The 19955-nt window shown below is 45.7% G+C and overlaps 3 protein-coding genes across 5 annotated transcripts in view; 2 read left to right on the top strand and 1 right to left on the bottom strand.

Moving 5' to 3' along the window:
* Window positions 1-2455, bottom strand: part of ANKRD27 (ankyrin repeat domain 27) — a 42909-nt gene extending 40454 nt beyond the window's left edge. For 2 of the 3 annotated variants that reach the window (XM_032486206.1, XM_032486208.1), the window contains exon 1: window positions 2300-2454. The gene's annotated coding sequence lies outside the window, so the exon portion shown is untranslated. Of the gene's footprint in view, window positions 1-2299 lie in introns of all 3 variants that reach the window. The other variant, XM_032486207.1, reaches the window with a different exon arrangement.
* A 173-nt stretch (window positions 2456-2628) lies between these two features.
* Window positions 2629-5252, top strand: RGS9BP (regulator of G protein signaling 9 binding protein). The gene has a single exon (XM_032486216.1). The coding sequence runs from the start codon at window positions 3495-3497 to the stop codon at window positions 4206-4208; it is 714 nt and encodes a 237-aa protein (XP_032342107.1). The 5' UTR covers window positions 2629-3494; the 3' UTR covers window positions 4209-5252.
* A 6752-nt stretch (window positions 5253-12004) lies between these two features.
* NUDT19 (nudix hydrolase 19) lies at window positions 12005-19955 on the top strand. Its single transcript, XM_032486215.1, has 3 exons — window positions 12005-12888; window positions 17589-17796; window positions 18661-19955. Exons 1-3 carry the CDS (start codon window positions 12181-12183, stop codon window positions 18864-18866), a joined length of 1122 nt encoding a protein of 373 aa, XP_032342106.1. The 5' UTR covers window positions 12005-12180; the 3' UTR covers window positions 18867-19955.

Here is a 19955-nt window from a genome sequence, read left to right as displayed (position 1 = left end):
GCAGTAACTGTGGGTCCACTTGAACAAAATGGTAATGAGGCGTCAGAGGAAGATCAGGCTCCCAGGGAGGGATCATCTCATTTTTCACAAGAGCTGGAAATCCACGGTCCATATGCAGGGAAGGGTGAGGGGCTGGCCCCAGGCGGTCATGCAGTCACTGGCAAAAAGCCAGAAACAAAGGGTGTGCTCAGAGCTCAGAGCTGGCTGAGCACAGTGATGGCTGGAATGTGGAGGGTCACAGGAGAGAAGACCTTAGGGCTGAAAGAAGGATGTGACCACCGAAGGAGCAGGGAAGTTTAGAGGAGCCCCTCGGAATGCCGCCCCATCACCCTGCTCTTGGAGTTGCCAGGGAGCCACCAGCAGCCACCTCCCTGTAGTATACTGGGAAGAAGGGCAGGAGCTCCAAGGATCACCTCTCAGTGGCTCCCAGATATGGAAGCAACCTCAGGACCAATCAGATCCGATTCTTTCGGTCTGAATCCTTTCTAGGTCTGGGATCTATCATCACATGGTCACATTCCCCTACTCCTCTAGGAAAGGAGAAAGTTATTAGATACCACCCTAACCCTGATAATTCGTAAACAGAGGGAGAGCCTCAACAGAAACACTAACAGAGCACAGACATGCGAAGAACAAAGCCCCAGCAGCTGCCCTCATGGGGGCAACACAGTCCAAGAACCATAAGAAGACACAACCAAGACTTCAACCCCACGCCCGGTGCAGACACTCCTGCGGTTCTCCCAGCAATCCTGCCAGGTGGGATTATTTCAGGTGACAGGCCAAGGTGAGGAGAGCTCACCCAAGGTGTCCACCCAACTTCAGAGCCCCAACTGCCTCCCTGCCACTAGGGCTAGTGAGAAGTATCTGTTTCTGTTCCCATCCTGCACTTCCCCCTCCAAGGTCCTGCCTCCTGCTGTCACGCAAACGTGTCCACCTAAAAGACAACAAAGTGGTCTTTCCAACACCGAGGTCTCTGCAGGATTCTTCAACGACTTCCCTTCTACTCTGTACCAGACGAACTCTCAACTTCTTTACTTGGCATGGAGGGCCTCTCCCTCCTGGCTTCCTGCCCACCTTTGCAGCCTTATCTCCCTCTGCTGTCCCCAAAGCTTCTCAAAGAGATGGACTCTCCTGCCTTCTTCCCATTTTGTCCTATAAAAACTACTCTTCCTCTGTCGAGGCCCCATTTGGCCCACAGGTGACTGAGACCCTCCACCCCAGAGAATGGCCAAGGGCCAGAGCACATCCTAGCCCTGGCCACAAACCACCGCCAAAAAAATCAGTTAAAGGACAGACTGCTGAGTGACTGTGAGCCCTGAACCCAGTGCTTTGGCCCCCAAGTCCGCCTCAACGCCAGGCCCAGCAAGATGGCCTGGAAACATAAATATCCTGCTAATATCCGCTGCTCTACCTAGGCCTGGGGAGGAAGAAGCATTGCTTTATCAAAATAGGAGCCTCTCTCCCGGAAATCCACAAACCTGGAAAATCCCAGCTCCCATGGCAAACTCGTAGTCCCTATATAGTCTCCCTGACCCTCATTCCCTTAATGTCCTAAATCTTCAGTTAAGACGCCCGACTTGCTCCCGTGGCCCTGCAAAGGCGGCGAGTTACCACGCTCCAGCACCTCTAGGGGCGGCCAAAGCGGCACCACCTTGCTCGAGCGCCTAAGGATAGTCCGTTTTCAACGAAAAGAACTGAACAGACACAGGCTCTGGAACACTCTGGTGCTTAAGAGTTTTCCGAAGTAATCTTTACCCAGCAGAAGCAGGAGACCCCGCCCCACGAGACGCAGGCAAGCAGGGATTCCCTCCTATCTCCCCCACGCCTTCATCACCCCGGGGACCATGACAGCCTGGCCCGAGGCTCCGGACTCCCGCTCACAACTTCCCCTCCAGCCGCCCGACCAGGCCTCCCTTAAACCACGGAGGCCACCCTGCCCACTGCCCCCAGGACTGAGCTCCCGGGATCCCGAACCTGATGACCTGCCCTGGAGCGGTGGGAGATCAGAGGACGCATTCTTCGCCAACCCCACCCCCTGCCCCGCAAACACACACGAGGGGCAGAGCGAGCCCGGCTGCGGACAGGAGCCGGAGAGCGAGGGTGGGGCAGTCCACCCGGCGATGGGCCGGGGCCTTGGGGGCCGCCCGGGGAGCGCCAGCACAGCCTGGGGCGCCGGCCGAAGAGAGGAAAGAGCCCCTCCCCCTTCCCGCTCCGCGGCCCCGCCCGGCCTCTGGGCCCCAAGGCGCAGCAGTCCCGAGGGAAGGGAGGTTCAAGAGGAGACAGAAAGGAGGACACTTACTTAAAACGCTACATAGTTTCACTCCCTGCCCTTTCCGGAGCGGCGGCGACACCTCCCGGGCCCTTGTTCAGACCTCAAGGCCCACCACCCCAGCGCGGCGGCTCTACTCCATCTCCTACCCCTACTCCGCCGTTGGGCGGAGCCGCGCCTCAAGGCCCCTTGTCAACCCAATGAGAGGCCGTCCTTAATCAGAGCGACAAGTGCGCAGAGCAATTATTGAGCCCACCCAGTCGGGGGTGGGGCTCAGGCGACGCACAGCACTTCCTACTCAGGCGGGACCAGCCCACAGCCACCGGCTGCGCGTGCCCGGAACGAGAGAGGGCGGGGCCTAGAGCAGATCCGACAAGAGGGGTGGGGTCCAAGCTCCGCAGCTGGAAAGCCTGCTGGACCAGGATGGGGAGATTTGGAAGCTGTCCCACTCCACGGATCGCCCTTTACTGCTCGCTTTGGAGGATGGAGATGCCCAGTCCTACGAGGCATACCACTCTCGTCGCTGGCAGGGTCCAAGAGTTAGAGTCCCTGGGTTCTGGCCCCTCCGCTTGCATGGACTTCGCGTGATCTAGGCCCCCTTTTTTATCTGAGCCTCAGTTTCCCTGTTCGTAAAATAGAGGAGGGTTGGATCTGCTGAGCGCTAATATTCCAGACTGTAATGGGATGCGGAGGAGGGGGAGATGGAGCCACACGTGACCTCCCCGCGCGGGGCCCCGCCTATCCCTGGTCCAGGGGATGGAAGCGCCCAGCGAGGACGGGCGGAGGTGGGCGGATCCTAAGAAACCCTACCCGGCCGCCTTTGGCAGCGGCTAAGGCGGAGCGCGCGGCTCCGCAGCCGGCTAGCCCTGGCGACGGCACCGGAGGAGGATGGGGACCACAACCCGAGATTCGCAGGTGGCCACCGTGGAGGGGAGGGCCGCCCAGAGACTCAGCTTGTGACTACGAGCGCACCTGGGGAGGATGGACGAGGGGACGGGAGACAGCTAATGGGGCTGCCTCTCCGCCCCCGGTCCGCAGAAGCGCACGTCGTGGGTCCCGAGCGGCTCTGTCGACCGCAGCGGTAGCGTCAAGCTCGTCTCGGGCTATGAGGAGTGCGTGAGCCGCCCGACCCGAGGACGCCGTCGGAGCTGGCTGCTTCCTGCTGCGCTGAGGGCGTGAAGCTAAGAGGGGTGCAGGCGTCCGGGCTGCGCGGGAGAGTGGCGACATGGCAAAGGAGGAGTGCAAGGCGCTCCTGGATGCGCTCAACAAGGCGACCGCATGCTACCACCACCTGGTGCTGACCATCGGCGGCTCCGCGGACTCGCAGAACCTGCGAGAGGAGCTGCAGAAGACGCGCCAGAAGGCGCAGGAGCTGGCGGTGGCCATCCGTGCCCGGCTGACGCCCCCGCTGCGCGACCGGGGCCTGGGCGCCGAGGAGCGCGCTGAGTTCGAGCGCCTCTGGGTGGCCTTTTCCGGCTGCCTGGAACTGCTGGAAGCCGACATGCGGCGCGCGCTGGCCCTGGGCACGGAGTTCCCGCTGCACGCGCCCAGGCGGCCACTTGTGCGCACGGGCGTGGAAGGCGGCGCTTCGGGCGTAGCGGCGCGCGCCCTGAGCGCCCGGAGCCTGCGGCACGAGGGGGAACGTGACTTCGACGTGGAAGACTTGCACCAGCTGGAGCGGGAGATCCTTAAGGTGGGCGAAATGATCCAGGACATGGAGATGAAGGTCAACGTGCCCCGCTGGACGGTGCAGGCCCGGCAGACGGCGGGTGCCGAGCTCCTGTCCAGCGCTAGCGCCGGCGTCTCTTCGGTGGGCGGTGTGTCCGTACAACAGCGCACGGGGCCTTGCGATCTGAGTAAGGCCCTGGCCGCCACCATCTTCAGCGCCGTGTTGCTGGCGGCTGTGGCCTTGGCCGTGTGCGTGGCGAAGCTGAGCTGACCCACACTCGACGGTCCCCCGCGGCCACCGCTCCCTCCCTGGAGGCACCCCTTTGGGAACGACCGCCACCGCCTGGACTTGGGATGGTAGTGGGATCTGGCATGTTTAAGGGAAGCGGTTCTAAAACCCTGTGTGTATATGTGTATGTGTATACGCGCATTTCAAGCACACATCTGCCTGGTTAGAACATGGCTTCCTCTTGCTGGCCCGGGAGGAGTTAATTTTGCGCGGGCCACCAGGGCATTACCGCTAATGTATGCAGAAGCTTTATCCCCTATTAATAGAAAACCGTCCACAGTGACCCGAGATTCCTCCGAGTTAATAGGTTACCGCCTGTGCTGCTGGGGCGTGTTTACACTGAGTCTGAGCTTGGTGCCCCCACCCCGTGCAGAGTGATTCCCATACTCTGCTTGGGGCAGTTTGGAAAAGAGGTTGAAGGGAAAATAAGTGAAAAGGTGGCTGTGTTTGACAGGGGGGGAGTGTGTGTGTGTTTGTGTGTGTGTGTGTGTGTGTTGGTTTTGTTTCGTGGGCAAGAAACAAATTGCAGTAAGAGGTAAGCAGTTTTTATAACCTTAATCCTTTGGGGCCTAATCTTAGGAGAGTGTGCAAATAGAAGTTCATGCAAAGTGCTTTCTTATAGCACACGAGTACACACTTCTGCGCACATTTGCCTATTGAAAAGGGCTCCGCCCAGTCAGCTAGGGAGGGGCGCAAGCTTTGGGAAGGGCCACAAGCTATCTAAACAGGCGCTTTCTCCTTGACAGGGGCTTATTTTTGTTCCAGAACTAGACCAGAGTTTTTGATCCTCCTTTGGGGGAGGGCCGGGGAATCCTCTTTGGAGCCCTTAATCCTGTCTATCCCTTAGAATTTGCTTGCTGGCCAGTAGGAGAGCTGGCTTTGGAGGGATCTGCACAGCTCCCTGACCCTGACACTGCCCCCTGAGAGGATCAAGTGGCATCACTGGACACATAGGTTTTGAGCCAATTAGCCCTGAGACTGGGTTGGAATGTAGCAATTTTAACTTTGAATTTAAGAAGCATTTTTTTAAATAATCATCATTTGAAAGAAAAATCACATGACCACATTGTGTGCTATCAAAGATGGGGTTTTTTTTTAACATTTTTAAATTTATAATCATTTTACAATGTTGTGTCAAATTCCAGTGTAGAGCACAATTTTTCAGTTATACATGAACATATATATATTCATTGTCACATTTTTTTCTCTGTGAGCTACCATAAAAAGATGGTTTTTTAAATAAAGGACATTTGGCCAGGAATTCATACTGGTGCCAATGAGTCAAACATAGTGTCTTCACTTATGTACTTAGGTTACTAAACATACATCTGCATTTTTAAAAATCGATCTTAAGGCAGGAGATCATAGCATAAATTACTGGAACCACAGACGTAGATGACAGACGTCAAGTGACCTCAGCCTCTTGTGGGCAATAAATCAGGAAATGTGGAAAACACCTTAGGTCCCAGGCAGGAATTTGCCTGAATAGCACCATCACCTCCTACCTGTGGTCCAGAGAGCGCATTGTTGGGGAAGAAGAGCTCAGAAAACAGATGCATTTAACTCTAAATGTAACTTGGGATGAAACCTAGAGATTGATTGCTGAAAAGTGATAAAGAATTTCTATTTTTCCTCTGTTACCTGAGAAGAGAAAAATGGGACCAGAAGGGAACTGGCAGTTTTTCACAAGGGCAGTTTGGAGGCCATGGGGCAGAAGCAATTAGGAGCAGTAGTGCTGTCTGGGCACCCAGTCCTAAGGGGCACCCCCCCCCAGCATCATTTGCCCACTCCTCCTCCACCTCAGCACACACATTCCAGTCCTATGGATAATGAAAGCACAGAATCTGTCTTTGATAATGGTTTTAAAAGACCCACAAAGTCTTAAACTGATTAAAAGTTCTACAACAATATCTAATAAAAGGAACTCCTTCTGCCTCAGCCAGTCTGGGTGACTCTAAATTGGGCCATGTCAAACTTCTTTTTGCACCTGCCTTCCCAAGGTACCTTCAGAAATGACATAGAAAGGTTTCTAACTCCCGGCTCCCTCATCCTACACACAACACAACATGGAATTGCTGTCACCTTCCCCAAAGTCTCATCTCTCTCAGTCAAGAGAAGGCTGGGGCATATTGTGACCCAGTGTTGGAAAATATCCCTAAAAACCAAGCCCTAAATATTTTCCTTACGTTTCTAAGACTGTGACTCCCTGTTCTTATCAAGGTGTTTTTGTTCGTGAAAAAAACAATTGTCCATCAGAACATATTAGAAAAACAACCCACCAGAAGTCGTGTAATCCATAGGGAGCAGTTGGGACACACAAATGTCTTTGTTTTCACTCTTCCCAATCACTTGGCAGAGCCTTGGATTATTTACTTATATGTGAGATCACATGTGTACCTGATTCTGGGAGTCCTCTGCTCATGGAAATTAGTGATAAAATGTTGCACACACATACACACAAGGCTGAATTACAATACACGTATTTATCCTATGGACCTGCTAACCTAAACAACTCTTGGAAAATTTTAGGCATTAGTAGTATTTGGCATTATGTGGAGGTGTAACATTGCGTACTAGAACTTTTGCTATATTATGTGAGCAAAATCACTTTTGGCTTGAGTAACCATAGAGTAATCTCTAACAATATCTCTCTGTTCTCACTTCTATAAATAATTCCAGAGGTTGTTTTCTGGTAGAAACCTCATTCAATTTAGATGTTTGATATCAAAGTCATTAATTTTCTAAAACTATTTGATATGATCTTATACCATGATACAAGTGATTTTAAAAAGTTCCAAATGTTTAATATAGGGTATATATGATGTGGTCATCGTTAGAATGTACTTTTCTACAAGCTAAAGGCTAGATCTTTACCTCAAAAGTTAAGTGCTATTATAAATCTCTTGTAAATACCTGTAAAGAGAAAATCTTGGCTTCTCTTCTGGGAAAATAGCACAGCTTTATCTGATTCTGAGATGAAAACTTGGAAGGTCAAGGCATTTATCATGGGAACTTTCAACTATTGTCATTAGGGGGAAAAAAAAAAGAAAAACTTAATGTTTGTAGAAGAAAGAAATGCCTGGCAAATTCTTTTTTATGTGCTCTAAGAATGTATGCTTTTAAATACCACAAGGGAAAATATTTTTGGTAAGTCAGGTTAGAGAAGAAACTTCCTGTTTGACCTGTTTTATAGTAAGCGCTGTGAAGACGTGCAATGTTGCATGACTAAGAAGCAATTTTGGTTGAAGGGAGTTCTGGTTTGCATTAGGAACCTGATAGTGGTACATTTTCCTTTTCAGTATGCAGGTTGATGCAGTTTTAGCTACACAGTTGCTTTTCAGAGTGCAGTTCTCTGTTCGGTAATGAATGGTTGTTAAGGGTGAGCCAGCCCCATAGTGTGAGCGATGTATGTCAGCCTGAGAAATAAAAGCAGTGGAGGACTCAAACCTCTGTGTTCCTTTGGGGAGAGCGTCCTCCAGCAAGCCAGGACCAGCTGTGATGGCAGAGGCTCTGCTATTCTCTCCAAGTACCTCAGACAAGTCACTGACCTCCCTGTGCTTCACTTGCCTCATTTGTGAAATGGGGGAGGGGGGTTTCCTGACTGATTAACTCAAAAGTTCTCTTCCAGAGCTTTTAACAGAATGCAATTAAACAAGAAAGGTTATTTTGTTTGGATTGGGCGGGGAGGGGCTGTTACTGTTGGTTTTCGTACAAACTGAAATCAAATCTGACAATTCGGAGGTTGTTGTCTAAAATTAATCTGTTGGTAAAATTCCATATGAATTTTAAAAACCAGGATGAACTAAGCTTACTGTGATTTTGGTCCATCTCAGAATTAGTGGCTGGGGTTAAAAGCAAATTTGTGCAAATGCTACTTATTTATTAGTATTTAAAAGAGATTAAGAATTTAAATTCAGACTCTTAAGTCTGAGTCCAAGAAAGCCTAGTGTGTATTAAACAATTTGTTTTACCCAAGCAATCTAAACTGACTCGGGTAAATTACAGATGTGAAATCATGTCATTTGTCATGGAGGCTGGGAAAATCCTATTCTGTACGCAGCCTGGTACCCTCAGAACTATAACTTCATTGGCTGTCTGATGTTGGGAAACTACCACAGCATGGGTTGTTGTGTATGTGGCATCAGTTCTTAGTTGGAATTGAGGGCTTCACGTCTGCTGTTTGAATGATGCTTCTAACCGAAATGGTTATTAATAAATAACAAATCAAAGATAAAATGCAGCATTTATAACTTAGTTGGAAAAGGCAGCGTCAAATGATTCAGCTATCAACTACTACGGTTTTTTTTAAATGTTCTGAACCTTCTTCGTGCACATTTGAATTGAAATAAATGTCCTAGTAACATATCTACCCTTCACAGATTTAATTATTTAGAGATGTTCAGAAATACTCCAGGATTATAAATCTCCAAGTGCTTTTCTACAATACAATTATAGTCATCTTTTAATGCAAGATGGAATCTGGGAAGAAAGTAAGTCTCCACATGAGCCATCTTTGTGGTCAACATAGACCAAAGTCATGTTCAAGTACTATTTCCTTGGCTGTTAGGAACTGACCAAAGGTGCAGGGACTGGCCACATGCTGCCGACCTGTGTCCTTCAGGACAAGATGGATTTCTGGAAAAGCATTCCTCTCTTTGATTTACTTTTCATCTCATTCCACAGAGGATTCTGGGTTTTCACTGTAGTACTGTGAGATCTTGGGCATCCTTCTTTGGTGTTTCAGTTTAGAATTGTATAACCTTAAGGCTTATATGACAAAGGTAAATAAGCCAAATGAGAACTCCTGTTGGCAAAATGATTTTTAAGAGCCCTTTTAATATGCTGTTATCCAAAAGTAAATGTGAATGTCTTTTGTCTGCAGGTATGTTAGGCATATAGAAAAGAGCTATGAGGAAATACACAGACGTGAACGTGTTTAAGGTGGTGGTGGGATTATGAATGATATTTTTCAATATATTCTTATTTCATATTGTTATATTGTTTTTACAGTAAAAGTTTGAATGCTCTTACCATCTAGAAAATGCTGTTGTTATTCAAGTGTAAAGTTTAACAGTTAGGGTCTCAATTATAAGGACCAATTTCAGAACCTTCACCCCAAAGACAAAGCAAAACACTTTTGGAATCTTAACCCCAGGTAATGAGAAGCATGTTTTCAAATGCTTCAAAGCATTTCAAAGACAGAATAGTATCCAGGTTAAGAGTACTGACTATAGAATACGGTATACCTGACTTCAGATCTGATCTCATTAAATAAGTTCTTTAATCTCCCTGACCTCAATTTCCTTATCCTTACAAGGGAAGTAATAATCAAGTAGACTTCATAGGGATATTGAGCTAAGACTTTGTTCAGGCACAGGGCTCAATAAATGTTGGCTGCCACTGCTGTGATTATAATAAGAGTTGAGAAGTCCTAAAATTGGGTGCCTGGGCAAAAGAAGCAATACATATGAAACATAAACTTTCTGTAACTTAGGTTAAGTCTGCTAAAATTCAATCTGAAGATTAAAACTAGGTACAAATATCAAATGAGAGAAAGTGTGTAATAAAAGGGTCAAGGTTACAGAGGGAAATTCAGGTTGATCTAGAAACTGGAATCTGTACACTTTTTTAAGTCAAATTTATTAAGGTAAAATTTAAATACAGTAATATTCAGCCTTCCTAGGTGTGCGGTTCTGAGTTTTGACAAATGTATACAATCATGTAACCATCACTGCAATCAAGATATAGAATGTTTTCATCACCACTCCAAAGTTCCCCCATGTCCCTGGAAGACAGTCCTTTCCTCTCACCCAGAATCCTGCAACCACTGATCTGATTTCTTTCCCTATACTTTTGCCTTCTTTAAAAAGGCACATAAATGGAATAAACAGGTTTTTTTTTTTTTTTTGAGAAAACAATGTTGGGAACCTTTTTAAAATGCTTCTAAGAAACATTTTGAGAAATCATTTTTATATGGTGATTCCTGGGACACTGGATGTTACTGGTCCTTTATAGGTGAATTTTGTTTAACTGCAGTGGCATGGCTTAATTTCTAGGCAGGTTGAACAAACTCTCCTCCTACTGTTGATTCTCCAAGCTGAAGTCATCTCTCCCTATGGCTAGCCCTGCATTCTCTTCCTTTCCTTTTCAACTGAAAAACCCAATAAATTAAGTACCAGAAATGAATCTGGATTCACTGAATTAGAGATTGAAAGCAAAGCCTTCTTGGAGCTATGGGTGAGAAGCGCCATGACGTGTTCGAAAAGTTTTTTTTTTTTTTTCAGGATTATGCATGTTCTGATAAATGAAATAAGGGTATTTCTTATTGTAAGGACAGCTAGGGAGGACCCACTGAACATAAGAACGAGGAGTCAAGTGTCCTTACCTATGAAGCAACCGTTGTCATAAACAAAATGACTCATGCCATGTGATCAAGGGGCACCTGGTAAGGCGTAGGTAGCTGGCACTGTGTCCCTGGCAGAATAGGACTGGGCAGGGCACTCAGAGGACATGCTGATAGGTTTGGAGACAGATTCCAGCACTTGTCACACATGTGACCTTAAATCACAGTGAACTGTTTTCATATCTCTTGCCCATTTTCTACACAATTGCAAGGTTTTTTTTCTCAATTTTTTTCTACTCAATCCTTTGTAACAGGCATCACAGAGAATTTTTCCAATATATCGTATCTTAGACTTTCTTATGGTATCTTTTGTCATAATAAAGTTATAAATATGAAGAATGTGTCAAATTGAACAATCATTTCCCTTATTGCTTCTAGATTTTGAGTCAAAGAGTATAGAGGAATTTACCTGTTTTCTTCTAATGCTTAGATAGCTTCATTTTTTATTCACTGTGGTAGCCAGCTTCCAAGATGACCACCAATGATCCCCACTTCCCAGTATTTTCATGCAGTCCCCTCCCACACAGAATAGAGCGGACCAGTGTGTAACAATAGGATATTGTGGAAATGAGTGTGACTTCTGAGGCTAAGTCAGAAAAGACATCATGGCTTCTTCCTTCCTCTCTCTTGGATCTTTCTCTCCGGGTAAGTTAAATGCCAAGACTCCAAAGACATCCAAGGAGCCCTATGGAGAGGCCAACGCTGTGAGGAACTGAGGCCTCTGGGCAACAGCCAAAAGGAAATACAGCCAATATTTTATAACTATAAAGGGAGTATAACATTTAAAAATTGTGAATCACTATATTGTACCCCTGTAACATACAATATTGTACAGCAACTATATTTCAATTTAAAAAATTCTCACATGGAAGTGAAAATTATCAAATGGACCCAAGATGCTTAAGGTGGTCTCAGGTGTCCTGACAATAACAGGTGTCCAGAACACAAGACAGGAACTTGTCTGGGGAGCAGGGATTCCAGGAAGACCCTTTCATACTCAGGCTGTGCAGTGGGAAATTTATAATTTGGCACCTGGTTCATCCATCAGTTTCTCATTGGTGGGGTTCATGTGAGCCTGTAAAGCTCGGACCCCCACCCCTACCCCCGCCAAAGGAAACAAACTCTCTTGTCCATCCATGGTTTAATGGAGAAAGTCCTAATCCTTAGGTTTGGCTGGGTAGGCGTCACCAGGTCTAGGTTTGCATCGCACTGTTACCTCGATAGATCATTGTGTGACCCTAAGCATTCTTGCTCTTGGCCTGAGAGTCCTGTGTGGGGCTGATGCGTCCCCCCTAGCAAGAGGCTGTGCTAGCCCTTGTCCCGCGAGACCTGGCTGGGAACAAGGGCACTCGAGGCGGTGCTTCCTGGCGCTGGCGCCACACCCCCGCTACAGGCAGGCGCCGGTGAAGGCCAAACAGCCCGGGTTCACCGATCGCCAGAGCGCGCGTCGCCCAGAGTTCACCAGCAGGACCCAGGCCTCTGTCTTCAAGCCCCAGGAGAGCTCCAGCCGCGCCAGAACCGGAGTCCGGAAGCAGCGTGCTGCCGCCCGCGATGAGCGGCCCCCTGCGGCCGGGCCCGAGCGGCTGGCGCCGGGCGGCTACCTTGGTGCTGGCGGCGGGCTGGACGCGCCCGGTCCCCGCCGCCCCATCGCGGCCCCTGCCGCCCCCCGAGGGCTTCCGGCTGCTGCTGCTGCAGCGCTCCGAGCGCCAAGGGTTCTTGCCCGGGGCGCAGGTCTTCCCGGGCGGGGTGCTGGACGCGGCAGACCGCTCGGCCGACTGGCTGCGCCTCTTCGCGCCACACCACCAGCCGCCCCGCTTCGGCCTGGGCCCCGCGCGGACGCGACGCGCCGCCTTCCCGGCGCTGCCCGACGCCTGGCCCAGAGCCGGGGACACCGCGTCGCTGCCGGATGACGTTGCCTTCCGCATCTGCGCCATCCGCGAGGCCTTCGAGGAGGCGGGCGTGCTGCTGCTGCGGCCCCGGGGCCCCCTGCCCGCCGCGCGTGAGCCCGGCCGCGTTCTCGAGCCTCCGCCGGGCCTGGGCGACTGGCGCGCCCGCGTCCGCCGCGACCCGCAGCACTTCCTGCGCCTGTGCGCGCACCTCGACTGCACTCCCGACATCTGGGCGCTGCACGACTGGAGCGCCTGGCTCACGCCCTTCTCGCGCAAAGGCGGCCGCCGCTTCGAGACGACCTTCTTCCTGTGCTGCCTGCGCGAGCCGCCGCCGGTCTTCCCGGACCTGGTGGAGGTGGTGGACTGCCAGGTAGGGCGTCCTCACGGCGCAGAGGGGGGACCCCGGCCGGCGGCCCAGGCCCACCCGGAGCCTCCCGATGGGCAGAATCCAGAGAGGGTCATTAGCTTGCTCAGGGCCCTACAGCCAATGAGTGGCTGAGCGGGCATGGGACCCAGGCGGTCCAGCAGCAGCCACCGGCCCAGCAGGCCAAGGCCGTGACTTGGGTGAACTGCTCTGCTTTTCCCGGCTTCCCAGGCCCAGAGCCTCGACTGTATCTCATCGCCCCACGCGGTTTCTCCAGCGGGCTGCCCCTCGAGATCCCAGGAGCTGCGCTGGTGCTGATCAGATAGCAGGCTCCTTCCTAATAAGCACTTTACATGCATTAACTCCTTTCATCTCCCACAGCAGTTTAATTGTTTCCGCAGAGGACGTAGTTGATACAATTTCAATCTCTTTAAATTTGAGACTTGTTTTATGGCCACGAGTATGGTCTGTCTTGGTGACTGATTCCTCTGCACCTGAAAAGAATATGTATTTGGCCGTGTTTGATGGAGTGTTTGTAAACATGTCAGTTGGGTTATGTTCCTTGATAGTGTCCTCAGGCCTTTCATATCCTTTACCTGTTCCATCCAGTACTGAGAGGAATGCTGAAATCTCCAGAGAGTAACTGTGGATTTGTCTTTTTCTCTTTTCAGTTCTATCAGGTTTTGCTTCATCTGTTTTGAAGCTCCCTTGTAAGCTTGATGGATTGAGCCTTTGGTTATTAGGAAATATTCTTCTATATCTCTTGCAGTGTTCCTTCTTGTGAAATCTGAACTTTACTCTGGTCCTCATCTTGTCACTCTTTCATTTGATTAGCAAAAGCATAGCGTATCTTTTTCCATTCTTTACTTTTGACCTCTATCTTTATATTTTAAGTATGTTTCTTCTAGGCAGCATATAGTCTTGCTTTTTAATCCAACATGACAATTTCTGCCTTTAACTGGAGTGTTTAGATCATGTATATACAATGTTGTCAGTAAGGTTACATTCAAATCTACCATCTTGCTGTTAGTTTTATCTGTCCCCTCTATTCTTTGCACTGTCTTTCTTTTCCTGACTTCTTTCAGATTATTTGAGTATTTTTAGGAATCTGTTTTGTCTTCATATTGACTTATTAACTCTACTTTGTGGTTGTTTAGGGTTTGCAGTATACATTATTCACTTCATGTGCAGTGTCAGAACTTTAAAACAATATACTTCCATGTCTCCTCTCCTGTCATTTATGCTTTTGTTGTCCTATATTTATTTCTGTTATACATTTTCCAGTACAGTCTGATTGTTTTTGCTTTAAACAATCTGTTAAAGACTGTGAAAATGAGGAGGAAATGTCTTTTATATTTACCTAAATATATACCATTCTTAGCACTCTTCATTCTTTTGTGTAGATTTAAGTCTGTGTCTGGTATCTTTCTGCCTAAAGAACTTCCTCGAATATGTCTTTTTTTCAGATCTTCTGACAATGAATCATCTAAGTTTTATCTGAAAATACTTTTAATTTGCTTTTTTTTAAAGATATTTTGGCTGGGTATGAAATTCAATATAAATTAACAGGTTTTCTTTTTTTGTCAGTACTTAAAGATGTTGCTTCATTATTTTCTGATTAGCACAGTCTTCTGTTGAGAAGTCTGCTTTGTTTCTTCGAGTTTTATTGAGATATACTTGACATACAGCATTGTATAAGTTTAAGGTGTACAGCATAATAATTTGACTTACATATATCATGACTTGATGACCACAGTAAGTTTAGTGAACATCCCTCATCTCATATAGATATAAAATTAAAGAAAAAAAAGTCTGCTTTTAACTCTCTGTTCCTCTCTGCATAATGTGTGTTTGTGTTTTTGGTGTGTGGCTACTTTAAATATTTCCTTTTATTGTTGGTGTTCAGTGATTTGATTGCAATGTGAATGGTTTTCTTTTTGTTTTGTTAGTAATTATTTGTTTCTTCAAATGTTTTTCACCTCTCCCTATTTTCTGGGACTCCAATTACATGTATGTTGGACTATTTGATATTGTTCCATAAGTCACTGGTGCCTTGTTCATCTTTTTTCAATATTTTTTCCTCTTTGTGCTTTATTTTGAATAGATTCTGTTGTTATGTTTTCAAGTTTTCTCCCTTTTCTTATATAGTGTCTAATCTGCTGTAAATACTGTTCAGTGTATTTTTTATCTCTAGAAGTTCTACTTAGTTCTTTTAAAATTCTTTCTCTCATCATGTTTGTATTTTCCTTTACACCTTTGAGCCAACGGGACATACTTGTAACAGTGATTTTTAAGGTCCTTTTCTGCTAATTCCATCTTCTCTGTAATTTCTGGGTGTGTCTCTATTGACTGATTTTTCTTCTAGTTATAGGGCACATTTTTCTGCTTTGTCATACATAGGTCTTATAGTTTTTGATTGGACATTGTTATTTTCAGGTGTGATTTTGTCCTGTTCCCTTAAAGACTTTTCCTGGCAGGAAGTTAAGTTATTGCAAGTTAACTTGCCTTTTGAGGTTTGTTTTTTAAGTGGTTTTAGAGTAGGTCTATAGAAGCTGTTATTCTCGGGCTAATTTAGCTGCACCTAGAATGTATGACCCTCTGGGGTCTTCTGAATACCTCTTATATTCAACAAGGTAGCTCCATTGTGGTTGGAGAGAATTTGAAAACGTCCTGGCCCTAGGTGAGCCCTGGGAATCGTTAGTCTTAAAGCTCTCAGATAATTGTTCTTTTCTCAGGAATCATTGTTTTCCAGTGTCATGTGGTTTCACCTTATCCATGTATTGATTCGTGTTTATAAAGACTTAAGGGCACCCTTTACAGATTTCTGGAGCTCTGCTGTGCAGATCCCTCCTCTCAGGTACATTGCTTTCTCAGTCTATGCTGTATAGGCCTTCCCAAACTCTGATCTCTGTCTCCCCAAGTCAGTGAGAATCCTATGCTCTATGATTAGCTTCTCTCTCCTTGTGCAGCAGTCTGGGGATTACCTTTAGGCAGAAAGCTTGGGCATTGGTGGTATTCACCTCATTGGTTTTTACCTTCTCACAAATCATAATTCTGCATTTTTCAGCATCTGAAAATGGTGATTTCATAGCATTTGTCTGCTTCTCTGTTTACATTATGTTGGGCAAAGGTAATTCTAGCATAAGGTTCCAAGAAATGATTATGAACCTGGCCTATGCTAGTGGTTCTCAACAGGGTATGCTTTGCTCATCCCAGCCTAAGGTACATTTGGCGATGTCAGGAGACATTCTTGGTTGTCACAACTCGGACTTCTACTGGCTTCCCTTGGGTGGAGTCCAGGGATGCTGATAAACATCCTCAGTGCACGGGACCACCCTCCCCCCTCCCCTCCCCCCCACCGCCCTAACAGAGTAATCTGGCCTAAAGTGTCAATACTGCTGAGGTTCAGAAACTGAGGGGAAACGGTGGAATTCAGAGCCAGCTCCCTCCCCTTGCCCCAAGTTTGAAGCCCAGATTTTTTTAGTTACAGGAGCTTCCTGAGTTTCCTCATCTGTAAAATGAGAGTGTGCAGGGCTGTCCTAAGGATTGGAAATATTTTATGTAAAGTATTTTGAGCAATGTTTTCCTAATAACAAGTACCCAACACACAGTAAGTTATTTAAGTTATTTTAACCTACAGTCTGGACTAACCTGAACAGGTTGAGTGGGTTGATGCCTGTTTATCTTCATTGTTATCACTGAACCCATGTGGGACTGACAAAGCAGAATGCTTTGTAAATAACTTAGGGATTGGGTGGTCCTTTGAGGCCCAAGCTTTGTTTTTCAAAATGTATCCTTGGCCAACTTCAGAATAATCCAAGGCGCTTGTTAAACATAGATTGCTGGGCGCCATGGACCGAAGATTTAACAGGCTTCTCAGGGGATGTTTAAGCACATACAAGCTTGTAAACCTTTGGCCTATAGGTATTCAAGGCAATCAGTTTCAACTCCCTGGTTTGGGATGTGAAAATCAATTTTCCCAGTGTAAATGGATATTTAGTGAACTAGTCAAAGAAAGCCCTTTTGGGGTTATCCCATATTCGTTGAATCAGCTCTTTATCTAAATGTGTGTGGAAGGCAGGCTTGGGAAAGGGCAGGTCATAGCAGTGAGTCCACTTCAGTTAAATGGATAAAGTTGCCTGGTTAATACCCTGCAGATGTTACACTCCTAGGACTACAGACTGAGTCGTGCCTCTTGACCTTCCTGAAAGCATCTCATGCCCCTGACTCTTTACCTTCATTGTAATACGTGGCACACATCATGTTACATTTTGGTTGCTGAAGGGCCCTTTGGGGCCTGAGAGAGCGTTGTCTTATCCACCATCGAATCCTCAGGGCCTAGTCAAGGTCCCCATGGATGGGAGGAATGAATGGGCACTAAATTCTCAATCTGCTATCATGAGTTTACACTTCGGTCTTCCTTCGGGAGTGACCAGACCACCTTGCCTTCTCAGCGTCGCCTGCCTGTTGTGCTGAACACTCCCCCACATCAGCCCTTGGTGATCTCTCCTGGTTTACTTACTAGTTCTCAGAATCATTGTCCCAATAATCCACCTCTGAAGGGAATCAGCCTAGCTTTTTTCACCGAATCCTTTCATGTTGTTTCAGAGGAATCTTCAGTCAGATCTTAGGTACTGACCTAAGGATCTTAAATCTTGATTGTCTCTGGGATAAACCTCAGGAAACCCTACCTTTGTCTTCCACAGTGGTCATCGCCATCAGAGGCAACCGAAAGTTTCACATCAAAAGAAATTTGGTTTGCACCCCCACAGTTCTACGAAATAAGAAGACTGGAAAACTTCGCCTCTCTCTCTGACTTGCACAAGTTTTGCTTGGATCATGAATTAGAAGAGGTGGAGAGATGGATGCCGATCACATTAGTAACTGCTGATGGGATGATGCATCTCTTACCAGGTAAATCAGCGAAGCATCAGTGTTCTTGTTAGCATTCACATTTAATGCTCTGGGCCGAATGGCAGTATTGCCCCACACAGAGACATGAATTACATTCTGCGTTGTACACACTACAGAGGTGCTAATTAAATAAGGTCAAGGTCAACAAAACATCCATATTATTTGTTGTAGACAGAAATTCTGGGTATTTTACATACACTTATGTAAGTATATTTCCTAGACATTGACAAAGTTCTTTCTCATATATTATCTCACCTTTTTACAGTTTAGTTTTGAATGATGAGAACTTGTAATGCATTAGAGAGTTTGTTGTTGGTCAGTTCTTGTTGAGTAAGAACAGGAGAGAAGTTTTGTGACAGCTTAGAGTGGAGTTTTGTGACCTGTCTTACTTATGGGTACTTGTCTTCAGTTCTCAGAACTGTGATTATTTGTTACTTATTCTATAGTGGGACAACTTAGCAGTTTTGATGTGTAAATCATAATTTCTCTAATTTAACCTTACAATGGTTAGAGCAGCCCACATTGAAACACCAAAAATATATGGATGTCAAGGCCAACATTAATATTGACTGGGGTAAAGAGAGTCATGAACTAATATAAAAAATTATAGTTTATGATAAAAAAATACCAGTCATAAATATTCATGTGCCCAAAGAAAATTCTTGGCTGGAAAATTGGGAGCTGGGGAGGGTGAGAGGGGTGGTATTAAAAAACACAAAGAAATTGAGGTACTCTCATAAAATTAGGATTATTTAACAACCATCTCAGTTCTAAACATGTGAAATAGATAAAAATACTGATTTACATGTTAATATATTGGAATGTTTTATAAAATAACACTGGAATTAAATTACTATTTTTCAGGAGATGAGATGTACTTAGAAGATTCAAACTTTTTAGAAAATCTTATGTCCACTGAAAAAAAGAATGCCGAAATCATGAAGGAAGGGAAGAAGTTTCACCGAGTAGTGATTTACAGTCGTCATGATTATAACATCCACGTGACTGTTCAGTCAAAGCATAAACACGTTTATCCTAAGAACTACGTAGTAAGTAAGAGCCGTTTGTAGAGAACTGCTTCTTTGTACGCTGGCCTACCTGAGGTTGTCCTCACGACAAATGAGAATTGACCAGACTTGCTTGGAACTTAAGGAACTCTGTGCCTATCTAAGTTCTAGTACAGCCTCTCATATTTCTAGTGTATTATGGAGTTGTCTTATTTTACTCTTTGAACCTTACAGGATCACACAAGTAGAAAGTATTAATGATCTTGTTGCCAGAATGAGAAAAAAATTTTCACAAGGGTTTCCACTTCTGTATTGTTTTACTGTCAAAAGTTTAAGTAAGATGTTCTACTGCCATTGTCTTAAGAAAAATTTTTTTTTTATTGAAGTATAGTCGATTTACAATGTTGTGTTAGTTTCAGGTGTAGAGAGAAGTGATTCAGTTAAATATATATGTGTATATGTATATCATCTTTTTCAGATTCTTTTCCATTATAGGTTATTACAAGATACTGAATATGGTTCCCTGTGCTGTACAGTAGGTCCTTGTTGTTTGCCACTGTCTTTTAACTATGCAACTTTAACACTTTGCTTGATGTGCTTAGGAGATCGAGCCATGAATTCCTTAGACTTTCTGCTAGGATAAATTTAAGGATGTCTGATTAGATTGTGAACTGAAGCCTGAGACAACCTCTAAGTGACAGTGTCATTATTTTCATATGACTTCAGCTTGATGATTAAGATACAATTCTGTGTAAAACTACATGGCATTAGATATTAGATTTACCAAATTGGAAATTACTTTAGTGACTATTTTAAAGAAATATGAAGCCATGACAAAAGCCATAATTCTCTTAACTAATAGAATACAGAGAGGTTAGAGAGATGTAGAACTATTCATTATTTAATAGTACGTATTAATGATGTTTATTTTCAGTATTTTTAATATAGAAAATTTTTTCACCTTCCTCTTAAGAAAAACATGTTTATTGGTTAAAGATGGGAAATAGTTAAGACTAATTCTATTTCAGATCTTTGACTATATTATGTATTGTACAATGAATTCTATTTTTCATGAAATGTTTTGGTTTTCCTACATATGAAATAGATGTATTGATAAATAAAGTTTATGTGGATTATTTAATCCTGACTGGT

This window comes from Camelus ferus, chromosome 9 (genome assembly GCF_009834535.1).
Source record: "Camelus ferus isolate YT-003-E chromosome 9, BCGSAC_Cfer_1.0, whole genome shotgun sequence".
Taxonomy (NCBI): domain Eukaryota; kingdom Metazoa; phylum Chordata; class Mammalia; order Artiodactyla; family Camelidae; genus Camelus; species Camelus ferus.
This window is presented reverse-complemented; position numbering and strand designations above follow the sequence as displayed.

Excerpts from the sequence above, each read along its gene's own strand:
- RGS9BP (XM_032486216.1), top strand. The coding sequence starts at position 3,495 with ATGGCAAAGGAGGAGTGCAAGGCGCTCCTGGATGCGCTCAACAAGGCG.
- NUDT19 (XM_032486215.1), top strand. The coding sequence starts at position 12,181 with ATGAGCGGCCCCCTGCGGCCGGGCCCGAGCGGCTGGCGCCGGGCGGCT. Across the intron at positions 12,889-17,588 it reads TGGAGGTGGTGGACTGCCAG|TGGTCATCGCCATCAGAGGC; the intron begins GTAGGGCGTCCT and ends TGTCTTCCACAG. Across the intron at positions 17,797-18,660 it reads GATGATGCATCTCTTACCAG|GAGATGAGATGTACTTAGAA; the intron begins GTAAATCAGCGA and ends ACTATTTTTCAG.